Source organism: Neoarius graeffei, chromosome 19, assembly GCF_027579695.1.
Source record: "Neoarius graeffei isolate fNeoGra1 chromosome 19, fNeoGra1.pri, whole genome shotgun sequence".
Lineage (NCBI taxonomy): Eukaryota > Metazoa > Chordata > Actinopteri > Siluriformes > Ariidae > Neoarius > Neoarius graeffei.
The window spans coordinates 46,812,321-46,830,185 of NC_083587.1; the positions used below are offsets into that span (position 1 = coordinate 46,812,321).

At 41.4% G+C, this 17,865-nt stretch overlaps 2 protein-coding genes across 4 annotated transcripts in view; one reads left to right on the plus strand and one right to left on the minus strand.

Moving 5' to 3' along the window:
• erp44 (endoplasmic reticulum protein 44) overlaps window positions 1-8,990 on the minus strand; it is a 61,325-nt gene extending 52,335 nt beyond the window's left edge. The window contains exon 1 of the mRNA XM_060900175.1: window positions 8,825-8,990. Coding sequence (XP_060756158.1) covers window positions 8,825-8,881 — 57 coding nt within the window. The 5' untranslated portion in view covers window positions 8,882-8,990. The remainder of the gene's footprint in view (window positions 1-8,824) is intronic.
• Window positions 8,991-9,191: 201 nt separating this feature from the next.
• The window catches only part of invs (inversin), a 92,388-nt gene continuing 83,714 nt past the window's right edge, over window positions 9,192-17,865 (plus strand). For 2 of the 3 annotated variants that reach the window (XM_060900176.1, XM_060900179.1), the window contains exon 1: window positions 9,192-9,344. The gene's annotated coding sequence lies outside the window, so the exon portion shown is untranslated. Of the gene's footprint in view, window positions 9,345-10,649; window positions 10,669-17,865 lie in introns of those variants that run through there. The other variant, XM_060900178.1, reaches the window with a different exon arrangement.

Genomic DNA, 17,865 nt, shown 5'->3' on the forward strand with positions numbered 1-17,865 from the left:
AACAGTGAAGGGGAGCGCTATAAAAGATATGTAAGGAATGTGGGTAAAGTTGAGAAAATAAAAGTAGGTACTGAAGGGGGGGGAAGGTCAGGAGATACTTTTCTTGGGGCAAATTTGATCGGATACCACGGTTTAACACGCAAGCCAAATACACGCGATGGGAGTGGTAATATAGCAGCCAGACGGCTTCACTCGTCTCTACAGCGGGGAATAGGCCATGAGCTCTCCGGATTTTATATAAAGCTCAGTGTTTACAACAGCATGGCTTCATAGTAAGAGTGCAGGTGCTAAACTGGCCTGCTTGCCTCCCATTGAAAATATGTGGTGAGTTATGAAGCACAAAATATGACGGGGACCCTGGGACTGTTGAACAACTGAAGTTGTACATCAAGCAAGAATGAAAAAGAATTTCACTTTCAAAACTTGAACAATTAATGTCCTCAGTTCCCAAACACTTACTGAGTGTTGTTAAAAGAAAAGGTGATGTAACACAATGGCAAACATCCCCCTGTCCCAACTTTTTTAGAAATTGTTGCAGGCATCAAATTCAGAATGAGTGTGTACTTACAAGGCGGCACGGTGGTGTAATGGTTAGCACTGTCGCCTCACAGCAAGAAGGTTCTGGGTTTGAGCCCAGTGGCCGACAGGGGCCTTTCTGTGCAGAGTTTGCATGTTCTCCCCGTGTCCGCGTGGGTTTCCTCCGGGTGCTCCGGTTTCCCCCACAGTCCAAAGACATGCAGGTTAGGCTAACTGGTGACTCTAAATTGACCGTAGGTGTGAATGTGAGTGTGAATGGTTGTCTGTGTCTATGTGTCAGCCCTGTGATGACCTGGCGACTTGTCCAGGGTGTACCCCGCCTTTCACCCGTAGTCAGCTGGGATAGGCTCCAGCTTGTCCGCAACCCTGCATAGTGTAAGCGGTTATGGATTATGGATGGATGGATATTTACAAAAAACTAAAAATTTTAATCAGTTTAAACATTAAATATCTTATCCTTGTATTGTATTCAATTGACAATGGATCAGAAAGGATTTGCAAATCACTGCATTCTGTTTTTATTTGAGTGATTCCACGCTTATGGATACTGAAATGGGGACATGAACTTATTCACCTAAAACCATTTCTTTTTTTACCATCAGGTCACAAAACATGTAATCTTTAATGAATGATATGTTAAAAGATAACTTTAATTTTCTGAGATGTAATAAAAACATATTTATATGCCAAAGTCAAGCCTATGAGTTCCAAAATGATGTCTGTTACATTACTTCTGTTACGATTGTCCATCTCGCGTCTGTTACAAATTAATTGCAATCTAGCTATATACCATGTTAATCTTATTGAAAGAATGTGTATGTTTATTCTACTACACATGTTTATTAATTATATTTGCTAAAACATCACCTTCCTATGTTTCAAAAAGTAATTCTACATTGTTAAAATTGAGAATATATATGTCCACAACACTTCTGTTACGTTCTGACTTTGGCATATAAATATGTTTTTATTACATCTCAGAAAATTAAAGTTATCTTTTAACATATCATTCATTAAAGATTACATGTTTTGTGACCTGATGGTAAAAAAAGAAATGGTTTTAGGTGAATTTTTAAAAATAAGTTCATGTCCCCATTTCAGTCCCCATAAGTGTGGAATCACTCATTTATTTATATTTTCACACAACATCCCAACTTTTTTGGAAGCGGAGTTGTAATTGCATCACCAATAAAAAAAAAATATGGTGAAGAAAACAATTACGGCTGTCTTTTTCAAATTACCAGTAATACTGGATCTGCTACTGGAAAGGCAGCATGTTTATAGCGTCCTTTATCCTGATCTTATCATACTGATATTTGTGGTGCTCTTTAAAAACATAGATCTGCACGCACATGCAAATCGAGCCTGGCACCATTTCGTAAAATTCTGCCGTATAATTTTCACCAAACTTCCTTTTTGTGGCAAAAGATCATTTAAATGAATGCGGCATCCCACAGATCCCTGTTCCAGGTAGGCTCTTGTTCATTTTAAAATGGTAAGTACAATATTGTTTCTCACGCAAAGATAACGCCCACATGACACCTGCTCAAGAATATTTCATCCAATGTTTTTCATCCAATGTACAGTGAAAGTTTGTCTTTTACCACTACTATTTCGCTAGGGATAAAATAATCCATCTATCCAATCAATCAATCAATCCGCGTAACATTTCCAGGAAGATTTAACGACTATTGCAAAACAAAAAACACGCTACTTGTTCTGAATCCCACTGCCTGCTGCACTACACACATTGGCAAAAATGTGAACGTATTAAAATACATGTGAAAGGCAGTGCTCGAAACTAACGGTGTCCCGATGTCCCGGGGACCATAAAAAATGTCATCGGGACACAAAATTATCATATCTGGGACAATCCCGGGACAATGGAAAAAAATAGATCTAGAAAAAAAGTTCTACATTAATATTATTTACAAAGCCGTAACACATACGTAGACATTCACCTAATCTGTCAATTTTAATTTTAAAACGTTAACAGCGAAAAATACATTAGTAGCTACACTTTCGATGCACCTGCATCCGTAGGCTACAGAGCAGCGCATTCTGTTCTAGAATCTTCGGCCGGAGTCCGCATTATATGGACTTGGAATGGAATTGCTACCGCACACGCTGCGCCGACTCTTGCCAGAACAAAAATGCTTAAGTGGTTGAAGCGGACCGACCGCGGGGAAGAAACTGAAAGCCCAGACATAACGTCTCCGGGACCTTCAGGATCCAAAGTGTCATCGCCTGGTCTGCAGGCAACGCTAGCAACTGAATGAACTGAATGAACACTGTTAGACACGTTATAAAATACAACAGGAATGATGTGGATGATATTGACGGAAGATACCGTTCAACAGAATAAGTGAGTTTTCTTGGTGTCTTTCTAGTTCAGAAAGTTTAGTCAGTCAGTCAGCAGCACAACTAGGCTCGGACCTGGCACTATGTTGATGTTGCTAACATTTGCACCCACGTTTCGGCAGCGAAAGTTCATAAAATGGATAACGGAAAGTTCATAAAAATGGATAATGGTAATGGATAACGGAAAGTTCATAAAAATGGATAACGGTAATGGTGAAAATTATAAGTTGGCCTTATAAGTGCCAACAGATATTCAAGGTATAAGTAGATGAAATGAACATAAAAGGGGTCTTATTTTCAACTAAAGTGTACTGCAGATGTAGGGAGTTGAAACATTTTCTGAATGAGCTAGTTGGCCCCTTTAAATAAACGGGTATCTATTCATACAGTGAGATCGCCAAAGTTTAATAAACTGAAAATGCAATAACTGTAATTTTGAAGTAGATGATGTATAGGACATGTGTCGCTTGTGTCTTGTGACTTATTGTAAAAATGATATAAAGGGTTCAAAATCGCATAGTTACAAATATAATAGTAACTTCATATGATAATATTAACCACTGGTTATTTCAGAGAGGAAAAAAATGGGGACACTGTTGCTTCCATTCGGGACAATACAACACAGAATTCGGGACCACTGGGGGACACAAAGAAAAAAAGTTAATTTTGAGCCCTGGTGAAAGGTTTACTGACCATTGAGTACAAATAGCAGCCCATTCATTGTACTGCAAGTGATTTAAAATGACCCAAGCTCATAATTACAAGTGACGGACCACAGCTCTCCGATACCTAACGCCACGGTAAATGGTTTCAGCTTCGTTAAAAAAAAATGCCTCTTTAACGTAATCTAATCTCTCGTAAAATTAAATGCAGCGAGTAAAGAAGCACCGAATGAATGCCATGTAGGTTATCCTGAATTACAAATTTACTTAAGGATTAGTTTATATTTGCTTAAGGATAGGTCACAAACGTTCATTAAAAACTTTTTGTGCGCGCACACACACACAGAACTTTGCCCAATTACACTTGCGAAAGAGGTCAGTATCATCATCTGAGATCTCTCTAAGCATCTCGGTGTTTCTCTAATATGATAGTGAGCCCAGTGACCCGGTTAATAAAAAAAAAAAAAAAAAAAAGAATCTAACCCGCCATAATAACATATTTAAACCACACTCACACAGACAGTCCGCAAGCCATATGGCAAGCACAGCCATATTGTTGGCAGCCATTGAACAACACTGCTTAAAATCGTCAACTAATCTCACTCCTACTGTCAGCAAAACATAACAGAAGTACAAACGAGCCAATTCCAAGATTAATCCACAATCCACACAATACGGCATGCTGCCATCGTTAGACCTCCTAAGATCCTGGCATAATGAGAAGAGCAACACCAACTGCCACAATAGACATAACCGATGAGGTAATACATAATAAGGAAGCTTAATGGGCTATTCGTGAAACGTACCATTGCGTTATAACAATGGCATCCTGATACTTGTGCTCTCATTGCGCTGAAAACGTTGTGGTGTTAGCTGGACAGTGACTTCTCGGAACACGATGGTCAGAGGTTACACTGAAATTTTCACACGATTCCTCGACTCGTTCATCAATAGATACAAAAAAAAAAAAGTTTTACGTGGTTGAGAAAACCAGTTTGGAAAACTCTGTTGCAGTCCCGAATGCAAGTGTGTGTTCAAACAGGCCTACTTCAGTCATTTTATAGACACTTCCCTTCACTCTGACCCCGACTAACAACACAGCTTAGCACTCATAAGAGCTTATTACGAAGAAAAATGTGTACATAGTGCACTTGAAAGTGATGTCATGGGAGTCCTTGGTAGTTCTGTAGAATCTGAGGCTGTGTGTTCAGGGTGGGAAAAGAAGGATGGGGTGAAAGAGGAAGGAAAAAAATGTATTCAGCGCCACCTACTTAATCATTAGAGACCTAATCTTGAAACATTTTTGAAATCTTACATTACATTCCAGGCATTTAGCAGACGCTCTTATCCAGAGCGACATACAATATACCAGAGCAGCCTGGGGAGCAGTTGGGGGTTAGGTACCTTGCTCAAGGGCACTTCAGCCATTCCTGCTGTTCCAGGGAATCAACCCAGCAACCTTTTGGTCCCAAAGCTGCTTCTCTAACCATTAGGACATGGCTTCCCTCATTACCAAATGCAACTTCACTGCTCTTTTTTTTTTTTTTAGGCAAAAACATTTAATTTAATTGAAAAATAGTACTCTCAGTGACAATGTGTGTTACAAGGAAATTTACTGAGCATGTTGCAGAACCTGCCATGGTTCTTCTGGACATGCTGACTGTCACACTTGATTTTTAGTTTTGCAGCAAAACACAGTAGCCTTCATTGTTTTCGGGCTGAAAGGTGTCTCTTAATATCCATCCATCCATTATATATAGCTGCTTATCCTGTGCAGAGTTGCAGGCGAGCTGGAGCCTATCCCAGCTGACTACGGGCGAAAGGCGGGGTACACCCTGGACAAGTTGCCAGATCATCGCAGGGCTGACACATAGACACAGACAACCATTCACACTCACATTCACACCTACGGTCAATTTAGAGTCACCAGTTAGCCTAACCTGCATGTCTTTGGACTGTGGGCATGGGCGTAAAAATGCGTATGGACGCGTCCATACCAATATTCAGCTGAGTTTAAAATGTCCATACCATTTTTGAATGGAGAAGCCGCGATGCGGGAAACGCTGAATAAAAACACCAAACGCGGTATCGCTTCCAGCTGATTTTCAGTTGTGAACAGACCTCTCAAAGACGGCTGACTATTGGTGGGGACAGCAGGTAAAAAGCTTTATGAAGCTTTGATTGGCTCACCTCCCGTTGCCTTGACGTTGCTATGGTTTTTTGTTGTCATTGGCTGTAAGCAGTAGCAAGCGGTAAAATCAGCATCCAGCTCGCTGCTACAGCAAAACAGCACACAGGCAGTGATGTCGGGCAATAAAAGAAAACGCAAGGAGGACATAAGACATTATTTTACCCAGTCAACGGTAAGCTATTCAAAACAATGTTAAATGTTTACTTCTATTTACTGTAACAGCAAGGAGTTTCTGTTTGCAATCTCTCTCTCTCTCTCTCTCTCTCACACACACACACTAATAAATGCTTGTAGGTAATGCTAAATGTTTACTAAAAAATATTAAATATAAATAAATAAATATATATAAATATTTACTTTTTTCTTGCTCATTGTTTGCATGTATATGCATGTGTATATGTGTATGTATGTAACCTCTGCAATAAAATGTGAAAATGTAAAAATGTGAAACAATTGTCACTTAACCCTTTCAACTTGATGAATAAACATTTTTGCAAAATGCACTACAACTACCAAAACTCTTCATACTTCTACCACCCATACCTACATTACTTCCAGATTCTGAAATTGCAGTAACTCAAAAGGAAGCACATGATGTTTCAAATGTGTGAAAATAGTAAAAGTTGTGTGAAAATGAAGCAGCAGCACAATTTTGATTGATTGTGTTGTTGTATTTTGGGTAGGTCATCCACTACAGCGAAATTCACAGCAACTTCAATGTCCACTTTCTCTGTGTGATAATGTATTGCCCGTATACATGCAGACGTTAGCCTAAGTCTAAGACTAAGTGTACCTGGTGCTAAAAATCAAAATAACACAAAGGAATGGACAACCAATCATTTGTACAGTGTAGGCCACATTTCGTGCGACAACCATGGCGCACTGGGGCGCTTGGCCAAATTATGTCCCCACCAATATCAACACCGTTTTTACGCCCTTGACTGTGGGGGAAACCGGAGCACCCGGAGGAAACCCACACAGACACGGGGAGAACATGTAAACTCCAAACGCAAAGGCCTCCGTCGGCCACTGGGCTCGAACCCAGAACCTTCTTGCTGTGAGGTGACAGTGCTAACCATTACACCGTCGTTTCTTAACATCTCATCTCATTATCTGTAGCCGCTTTATCCTGTTCTACAGGGTCGCAGGCGAGCTGGAGCCTATCCCAGCTGACTACGGGCGAAAGGCACCCTGGACAAGTCGCCAGGTCATCACAGGGCTGACACAGACAACCATTCACACTCACATTCACACCTACGCTCAATTTAGAGTCACCAGTTAACCTAACCTGCATGTCTTTGGACTGTGAGAGAAACTGGAGCACCCGGAGGAAACCCACGCGGACACGGGGAGAACATGCAAACTCCAAACGCAAAGGCTCTCGTCGGCCACTGGGCTCGAACCCAGAACCTTCTTGCTGTGAGGCGACAGTGCTAACCACTACAAGTTATTATACAAGTCCCTATTGTATAGTACTGTACGTGTGTTATCTACTGTCTCTGATGTGTGTACAGCTATTTGATAATTATTAAAAAATATATTTTTTTATAGTTTATTAATAATTATATTCATCTCTAGCCGCTTTATCCTTCTACAGGGTCACAGGCAAGCTGGAGCCTATCCCAGCTGACTACGGGCGAAAGGCGGGGTACACCCTGGACAAGTCGCCAGGTCATCACAGGGCTGACGCAGACAACCATTCACACTCACATTCACACCTACGCTCAATTTAGAGTCACCAGTTAACCTAACCTGCATGTCTTTGGACTGTGAGAGAAACTGGAGCACCCGGAGGAAACCCACGCGGACACGGGGAGAACATGCAAACTCCAAACGCAAAGGCTCTCGTCGGCCACGGGGCTCGAACCCAGAACCTTCTTGCTGTGAGGCGACAGTGCTAACCACTACAAGTTATTATATAAGTCCCTATTGTATAGTACTGTACGTGTGTTATCTACTGTCTCTGATGTGTGTACAGCTATTTGATAATTATTAAAAAATATATATTTTTTATAGTTTATTAATAATTATATAACTCTTTTTAAAATCATCATTAAACTCTAAGTTTCCTGTCCTGACAGTAAGGCCTGTGTTACATTTCAATCAGTCTGAAAACAGAGCAGCGCTTAAAACTAGTTCCGGGTCGCCAGCCAATAGGATTAGGCCACAACAGAGAAATCGACCAATCAGGTTGTTCCTCCATCGCAGAGAGGATGTAAGGGAACGGAATGCATCCCAAAATAACTCCATAAATTTGGGTTCAGTTAAACACCACATTTGGTGGTTAAGACGGGGGGGAAAAGGCGAAAGCAGCCAGTGAAGTGCTTTATCTTTGTTAAATGACGTGCACAAACATTCAAGACAACTTCCTGACACAATATTTCTGCTTGGTTTTCTATTAAAATGAGTCTGTTTGTGTTTACACACTGAACACAAATGAAGGTTTATTTCCAGACAGCAGGGTTTGTAAAACAGCCTTGACTTGAGCCAGAGTAGCTACTCTTCAAAACACCATAAGCTTACTTCCTTTCAGTCAAGTTAAAATATATAAAGGGTTTGGAAATAAACTAAGCAGCGTTCACTAGCCTCATTCTAAGCCAGTAATATGGATAGAGAACAGAAAGTTAGCCGGCTAGCTAACTAACTGATATACCGGTTTGGGGGAAGGAAAAAAAAAAAACAACTTATCGCCATGTTGATTTACTTGCCGGATGTCTTCATAATAACAGCAGTCCTTAGAAAAGTAACCAGTCATGCTAACTAGCTATTAACCCATCAATCAGATCAAATCAAATCAAATCAAACTAGACCAGTACTCACACATAACTAGCCGGGCTATAATCCAACTACATATAAATAAATAAGGTTTAATTCATATTTTAATGATACACTCTATTCGAGATGACTAATATAAGTTTGTACCTATGGTTATTATCTCTAACTTAAGTTTGCAATGCACTGTTTAACTGGTTAGCCTTTGATGCTAGCTGGCTAGCATGCTAGCATAACTTCTAGTGCAAAAAGAAAGAAGTCCCAGCGACGCTAAAGTGCACACAGTGGCACGAGCGCTTACCAGTAGTATGGTGAAATAGTGGAGTTCAGAGGCGGGCGTGAATAAAGTTAATTTCATTGTATAGTGGAGTTTATTAAGATTAGGATTATGATGTTAAATGTTTCCAGTCTCTCGACACCACCTCCTCTCCTCTACCGCAAGGAAGGAAACGACGGACAGAAGCAATAAGCTGAACCGAGTCCCGGAACTTCAGGGGATTCCGGATGGAGACGCGGTGAATTATGGGTAATGTAGTTTGTTACAACGGGTTTTTGTATTCAACAAGGCAGCACGGGAACTACAAATCCCAGAAGAGTCCAGACCCGGAACTTATATTTCTCGGGTAATTGTAGTTTTTTTTTAAAATGTAAAACTCCAGATGTGTTTGCAGAACGGGAAAAAGTTTTATCGGTCTGCTTTTTGGCCAAATCCTACAGAAAAAACGCTAAAACAATGAAAGGATTGTGAATGTTTTTACAGTGTACGTGGTGCTGCATGCAGGCACATAGAGCTCCTTGGACTGTATTTCATCTTGAATGAGGTAAGTTGCATCACCGTTTAGACTCCAGAGAAATTTTAACTGTTTTCTTTTTCTGGGAAATCTGGCAGCTGTGTGAGTTATTGATCCATCAGGATACATGTTGCTCAAACTGATTACGCACCCATAACCAGGAAATGATCCATTATCCAAACTTCTTCTTCTTCTTCTTCTTCTTTGGAAGAACAGGGTCGTTATAACATGGTGTCAATCAGTGTTTACAGAGCTGCCATGAATTTACTCATTTACCTCCACATGCACTGATTTGCATCTTAGACAGCTCATGATGACTTTTTTTTTTTTAAATATGTTCATAACAGCTTTGATCTCTACTATGGCGTTTGTAAGAGATCAGAAAACATTTCTGACATTTCAGGTTTTGTTTTGTTTTGTAGAAACAAAATAGAAAACAGCATCATGGATGAGATTTGAATTTTCAGCATTTGGGACAGTGGCTGTATCTGGTCATGTGACTTTTCATGAAGGAAGTAGTTGATGTGTGTGTATATATCTCATCTCATTATCTGTAGCCACTTTATCCTGTTCTACAGGGTCGCAGGCAAGCTGGAGCCTATCCCAGCTGACTACGGGCGAAAGGCGGGGTACACCCTGGACAAGTCGCCAGGTCATCACAGGGCTGACACATAGACACAGACAACCATTCACACCTACGGTCAATTTAGAGTCACCAGTTAACCTAACCTGCATGTCTTTGGACTGTGGGGGAAACCGGAGCACCCGGAGGAAACCCACGTGGACACGGGGAGAACATACAATCTCCGCACAGAAAGGCCCTCGCCGGCCACGGGGTTCGAACCTGGACCTTCTTGCTGTGAGGCGACAGCGCTAACCACTACACCATCGTGCCGCCCCACATTTCAACCTAGATGATTTATTTATTTTTTTAAGCTGGTTTAAATTTTTTTTTTTTTTACCTAGTTCATAATTTCCAACTGGGTTGTATGGTGGTTAGCGCTGTCGTCTCACAGCAAGAAGGTTCTGGGTTCGAGCCCAGTGGCCGATGAGGGCCTTTGTGTTTGGAGTTTGCATGTTCTCCCCGTGTCTGTGTGGGTTTCCTCCAGGTCCTCCAGTTTCGCCCACAGTCCAAAGACATGCAGGTTAGGCTAATTGGTGGCTCTAAACTGACTTAATGTGAGTGTGAATGGTTTTGTCTCTGTGTGTGTTAGCCCTGTGATGATTTGGTGACTTGTCAAGGGTGTACCCTGCCTCTCACCCATAGTCAGCTGGGATAGACTCCAGCTTGCCCGTGACCCTGCACAGGATAAGTGGTTACGGATAATGGATGGATGGATAATTTCCAATCTAGGTAAAATTTTGGATTATCTAAGATTCTTAAAAGGGATTTTTCCATCACTTCTTTTGTCTCTCTCTCTCTCTCTCTCATCCACTTCCTCTCTGTCTACACCTACCTAGTATTTCCTCTTGTCTGTCTACCTAATTAGCATTTTTTAAAAATATCTTTTTTCATACTTAACCAAGATTTGAACACAGAACCTTCTGATTCTTAACCACTAGACCAGCAGCAATTGCAATGAAAGGAGTGATGTACGGTATATTTTCAAGTCGTCATCAAGTAGTTTAAAATGCAAAGTTTTCCTAAATCCTAACCCTAGATATAGTAAGTCTCCCTATAAAAGTAGCAAATTATGAACTGGGTCAAAAATTTCTAACCTAACCTACAACATATATAACCTTATGAGACTTGGTGTTCTTTCATTGGCTTATCTCCTCATAAGATTGAACGTCCGCGACCCTGTAGAACAGGATGCGGCTACAGATAATGGATGGATGGATGAATGAAGATTGAACATTATGTTATGTACCATGCCTTCACCGTGAACTAGAAGTATAGCTATTTTTTTGATTGCCAAGCTGTCAGAATGCTCAATTATGCTCAGATCGTCATCACTGCCAAACCCGATCTGGGCTTGAAGCAAACCACGTTTGGTTGACTTGGTTAGAATTGCAGTAGTCAGGTAGCCAGTTCCTTTCTGCGCACTCGCACACATTCACACCTATAGGCAATTTAGAATAGCCAATTAAACTAACTGCATGTCTTTGGACTGTGGGGGAAACCCATGCAGACACGGGGAGAACATGCAAACTCCAAACACAAAGGCCTCTGTCGGTCACTGGGCTCGAACCCAGAACCTTCTTGCTATGAGGTGACGGTGCTCACCACTGTGCTGCCCTGTGCTGCCCTGTGCTCAGATATCTGACACAAAAACATGCTTGTGTGCATTAAATGTTCACAGACATAAGACCTCATTCATTAATTCATGTATTTATTCATTGTCCGTTACCCCTTTATCCTGGTCCTGGGGGATCATGGAAACACTGGCTGTGAGATGGGACAACAGTCCATCATGGTGCACCATGCAATCACACACTCATTCACACCTAGGTGGCAATTTAGCTTCACCAATTCATCTACCAGCAAGTTTTTGGGAAGAAACCAGAGAACCCAGAGGAAACCCATACAAGGAGAGCATGCAAAACTCTTCACACACATTATACTGAGCTCAGGTTTCAACCAGGGACCCACAAGTCAATTGTGCTTCCAGTCATGGAAGCACATGATGCATTCAAAATATAGATATATTAAGAAATTCAAAATGGTCTCCATAGCAATACTCAGCTACCCACATGGTTGATAGTGTAACTAGCATATACTGGTGGATGGTGATACCTTCACCCCTGCCCTGTGGAGGTTGTTGGTGATGTCACTGACTGTTGTTTTTGGGTTCTTCTTCACAGCTCTTACAATGTTTGTCATCAACTCTTGTTGTTTTCCTTGGCTGACGTGTTCAACGACAATGTTAGTACAACAGTGGTTTCTTTCTTTTTCAGGACATTCCAACTTGTTGTACTGGCTATGTGCAGTGCTTGTGTAATGACTCTGATTGATTTCCCCTCATTTCTCTACTTCAAAATGGCTTGCTTTTCTTCCATAGACAGCTCTCTGGTCTTCATGTTGGTTTATCCTTTTTAACAACAAATATGCAGCCTTCACAGGTAAAACCCAGGGCTTAAAGCAAGAGTAGACATTCAGAGCTATTCATTGTTTAAACGATTAGACTAACAGAGCGACCCTGGGCAACTAGAAACATCAGTCAGTCACGTGTTCCAATATTTTTGATCGCTTGGAGAACGGACAGGTTCGAACAAAAGCTGTCATGTTCTAAGTTGTTTGAACACCTCTAGATGTAAATAAATTAAAGATGACATTTTGATTTATAGTCTTGTATTCATCTTTTGATCTCAAACCCAAATGTCTTTGGCCTTGTTATTCCAATAATTTTGGAGGAGAGAGAGTGTGTGTGTGTGTGTGTGTGTGTGTGTGTGTGTGTGTGTGTGTGTTGTAAAGCTACAGCATACAAAGTCATCCTATACAATTGTGTGCTCACAATTTTGCAGCAACACTTCGGGGAAGGTCCATATATGGGTGTGATGGCCAGGTGTCCACAATTGTTTTGGCCATATATAAGGTATATAGTTATAAATCTTTTAAAATGATAATATTCAACCACTGTGACATCGACCGCGAGTTGACGTAGTGGTTAGTGTGTCCACCTCTTAACCAGGAGATCGCTAGTTCTACTTGCAGTCGGGTCATACCAAAGACCATCGTAAAAATGGTACCTACTACCATCTGGCAAGGCACGCTGCAATACAGAGGCGAATGGGGAAGTCAAACTCTTGGGGTTACCAGAGGACCCATCCCCCGAGGGCTATCAAAAAGGTCAGTGCCACAGCCATACGGTTAGTACTGGGACAGAAGACTGCCTGGGAAGACCAGATTCTGGCGTGAGAGGGACTTTGATGGGTTTTCCCTGACCACCAAACATATGGGGAAGCCATAACCTAAAGGTTAGAGGAGCAGTTTTGGGACTATTAGGCCGTCTGTTAAATTCCAGCAGGAATGGCTGAAGTGCCCTTGAACATGGCACCTAACCCCCAACTGCTCCCTGGGCTGCCCACTGCTGTGGGTATATCAGGGTACCATTATACGTCACTCTGGATAAGAGTGTCTGCTAAATGCCTGTAATGTATGCTGCATGAATCTTTGTATGAATCTCATCATTCAGCATTCATTTGCATTTGATGTACAGTACCACTCAAAAGTTTGGACACCTTCTAATTCAGTGATTTTTTTTTTCCCCTTTATTTGTATTAATTAAAGGACACTTCACGTATCATTAAAGTAATGATGGACATCTTTTCTCTTTACTTACCTTTTGACGAGGCACACCCGTTAATTGAACAGCATTCCAGGTGACCTACCTCATGAAGCTGGTTAAGATAATGCCAATAGTGTGTGCAGCGCCATCAAGGTAAACGCTGGCTACTTTGAAGAATCTAAAATATGAAACATCTTTGGTTTTTTACCACTTGTTTGTAATCCCATATATGTTCCAGATGTTATTTCATAGTGTTGATGTCTTCAGTACTGTTCTACAATGTAGAAAACAATCAAAATACAGAAAAACCAATGAATGAGCATACCTGCCAACCTTGGAAAAAAATTTTGAGTAGCAACTTATCGCGTCGGTGCAGCGCAGCACGGCGTGAGGTCAGGCACATTTGCTGATCAGTATTGATTGTAATGAGTGAGCATGTGAACAATGTATTACTAAGCACAGAGTTCCCACTCACCACCATATCTAGTTATTCAACATACAAGTAGACTATGAAGAAAACAAGAACTCTTTTAATGAAAAGGCATGAATATATTTCCAATGCTTTCACCAATGTACTGCCTTTGGCATACTGTGTCTTAAATACATTGGGAATTATAAACAACAAAGAATCCCAAATAGCATGCTATGTCCCTTTTGACATTTAGCATTATATTGTGTATATATAACAGAAAAACCAAAGGGCTATAGCCTATGTCTTTTAAAACAGACGCCGGCAGTCTGCAAAATACACACACGCGCGCACACACACACACACAAACACACACAATCCTTTTTTCATAAATTTAGTTTTGACCATAAAAGAGATCTTGTTGCTCCTTGCTACACTTTGAACTAGGCTACACTAAACATCGAAAGTGAATATTCCAGAGTACCTATATAAATATATATTTTTCAATATTAATATTTAGTAAATGCAAACTGATAACCACACTTACAGAAAAGATTATAGGCTACTCTGGCCTATCCAATAGCACAGCCTTTATAATATTCATATTCACTGACCTGGCCTAATTTGGAAAAAATAATGGCCTATGTATATAAATGCAAGCATTTCTATGTTAGCAATATTATTACCTGTATTTCCTTGATGGCTAATGTCAAAATCATAATTGCACACTGTGGAAAACGCATGATTAGGCAGTTTAGAGGGGCGGAGGCATGGCCATTGATCTTGATACTTCGTTAGGAACTTCTGAGGGGCATAGACTCGCTTCTTTTTAGATTTGCTTCCCTCTCTCTCTCTCTCTGTCAGTATCCTCATCTGACGTCATGTGTATTATTAACTGCAAGGCACGCACATAAACACATCATCATCCACCACACGCACTTACGTGAAAACACTTCATGCGCTGCTCATTGAATCTCACATGCACGAGTAGCCTAGTTCAGAAGATATTAACGCGTCTATCGGTTGACTGGATGGAAACGTCAGTAGGCCACTATATTTTCACTTTAGGCCATGCAATATTTTTTGGATTGAGAAGCCTGGGTCAAATATCAAAACAAGCTGGAACAAATATTTCCTTCAGATAAGGCGGAACACTGTGCTTTGAACTATAACGTTAGGACGGTTGTCCTTGCTTTATTCACAATACCCTTGCCCTGCCCATTTACCTTCGAAACGGTGTTTAGCACCGTCCTCCCATGTAAAACCAGTCACAGTATGAAGATCAACCGAGAGGGATGAAAATCAATTTCGTTACTTTCGTTTTGACGGTTCCTCGGCTCTCCGCTTAGCCTCATAGCCTAGGCCTATTTGAAGAGTTTAAAACTAGTGCTGTGATTGGTCGAAGTCTTCTTTTCTCTACAGGTTGCTGGTCAATGCGGTTACACCCATAGACGAGTTACCTAGTGCACGAATGCACAGACGGTTGAACCGGAATATTGAAGATCTTTGAACTCAAAGCCATCAGTGGCTTTTTGCATATTTTGAAGTGTTAAATCGTAGCAGCGTAGTTTGATGTCTAAATGCGTATCTGCTAAGCAAAATGTGTAAAGGTTGGCAGGTCTGAATGAGTAGGGGTGTACAAACATTTGACTGATACTGTTCGTGCTCACGGCTTCATGGCTCACTTAGAAAATGCAGTTTTGTTTGTTTATTTATTATTCATATTATTTGTCTTATTTAAATGAACTGAAAAGGTCAAGCCGATAATCACTGCGACGTGACAGAGGAGTGTAATGTATTCAGTCAGAAGTGCAGCTTTGGCAGGTCAGTGCAGAGCAGGTGTTTGGTGCTCTGTGAGGGAGCGTGTGTGTGTGTGTGTGTGTGTGTGTGTGTGTGTGTGTGTGTGTGCGCGCAAGTGTTTTATCCACTGTCTCTGATCCTCAGGAAGGTGCAGCAGAGCTGCCAGGGGGACCTGCAGCGATTCTTGGCCCAGTGAGGAAACACAGAGCTGGGCAACATCTGCTGAGGCCTCCTGTTTCCTCCTGGACTCCATCATGGTCAGAGTCAATGGGTTGGTTGTCACCCAACTGAGCCCTTCTAACTATTCAAACCAAAGTAACTGTAGATACCTGGTACCCATTTACCTGAAAAGAAACCCCTCAGTGGTATATTAGCTTATGCATCATAAAGCTTAAAGTGCATATCACGGGTAAATTCAGGAGCAAGTTCAATGTAATTCTCCTATTTTATATTAAACTTTGGTCAAATATCTGTCACATTTTGCATTTTGTGCAATTTTTTTACCTTGCGCAATACCAGAAAAATTCAGTTGAAATCAAGCCATTTGAGGTGAATTGGTCCGCCTCTGAAAAAACTTGGCATTTGGATTTCCCGGGAAACATTGATTTTCGTGACGTCGCATGCGGGACGCCTCCTTCTGAATCCTACGTCAGCGCTGGTTTGTTTATGAGAAAACGACCTGGTGGTTTTCTGTAGCCTGGCTAACGCGACTTCAAAGCTCTCCGAGCATTTAGTCTGGCCAAGCTATTAAGCCCAACCGTTTCCCAGAGCCCGTGGTTGACCCGCCTCCCTGAAATGCCTCAGTTTGCTACTGGTCGAAGCCAGAAAAGGCTGTGACGAAGCTTAAACCAATCACATCACTCTTTCCTCTGACGTATGCGATGCGACGGGGCTAACTGGTAGATTAAACTCTTACCGAAGCCAGTCGGGAGCAAGGCGAAAACGTCCTTCCTTTCAATAAATACCTCCAGGGCTGCTCTTTGCTCCGTTTTCAATGAGAACTTCCCGTTGAATGCTTTCAATAAAGCATCTACCGCTGTGTTAAAGGCTTGCCGCTGCTCCATGTTCGTGATGTGAATGAAGCGCTTCCGGCATAGATTCTGTAAACAATCTATGGCTTCCGGTCGCAGTTCTACTACGTCACTGCCTTGAACACGCCTCTACCCAGGGCCGTTGGAGATGCTCAAAGTTGATTGGTTCCCGATTTTTCGGGAGCTTGGAAGAGCTGTAGATAGCCTGCCTGGCCAGACTAAGCTCGGAACAGGCCCTCGTGTTGCGTCACGCTTAGGATGGGCGGGCCCAGGCTAGGTTTTCTGCAAATTTCTTCAACGTTATCACATAATTATTAAAATGGTTAACAGACGTATCGTAGGAGGATGTAGCAACATTACATTCTTCATCCAAAGGTGAAGTAACATTGCGCTCAGGTGACAATTCCATATTTCAATGCAAAACCGCTGGCTGCTAAACTTGGTCTACACAGGCTGTGCACTGAAACCGTGCAAGCTCGCGCAGCCTGCTGGTGCTTCTGCAGGTGACGTCATGAATCTGGCTCCAGACTCCCTTGGGATTTTTCCAGACGCGTTTTATTTTATTTTTTTCTGCTGTAGACAGATGGCCTTGTGCAAATTTACCCTTCTGGATGAGTGTGTAAAGGGGCATTCTTTCATATAAAAAAAATGAATTTGGTCCAGGATATGCCCTTTAAAGCTAGGCTTCAGACTGGACTGAAGGATGAGGACATTATTTCTTGTATGGTCGGAATTTGTAGGGAGAACAAATTAATATTAATCACTTAAGAGATGAGTCAAGCATATATAGTGAGAAGTTACTAATAATACAAGTCCAATTCCAAAAAAGTTGGGGCTCTGTGTAAACTGTAAATAAAAACAGAATGTGATAATTTGCAAACGATGGAAACCCTATATTTCGTTGAAAATGGCAGAAAGACAACATATCAAATGTTGAAACGGAGAAATTTAATTGTTTTTGAGAAATATACGCTCATTTTGAATTTGATGTCAGCAACATCACATTTCAAAAAAAGTTGGGACAGGGGCATGTTTATCACTGTGTTGCATCACCTCTACTTTTAACACCACTCTGTAAACGT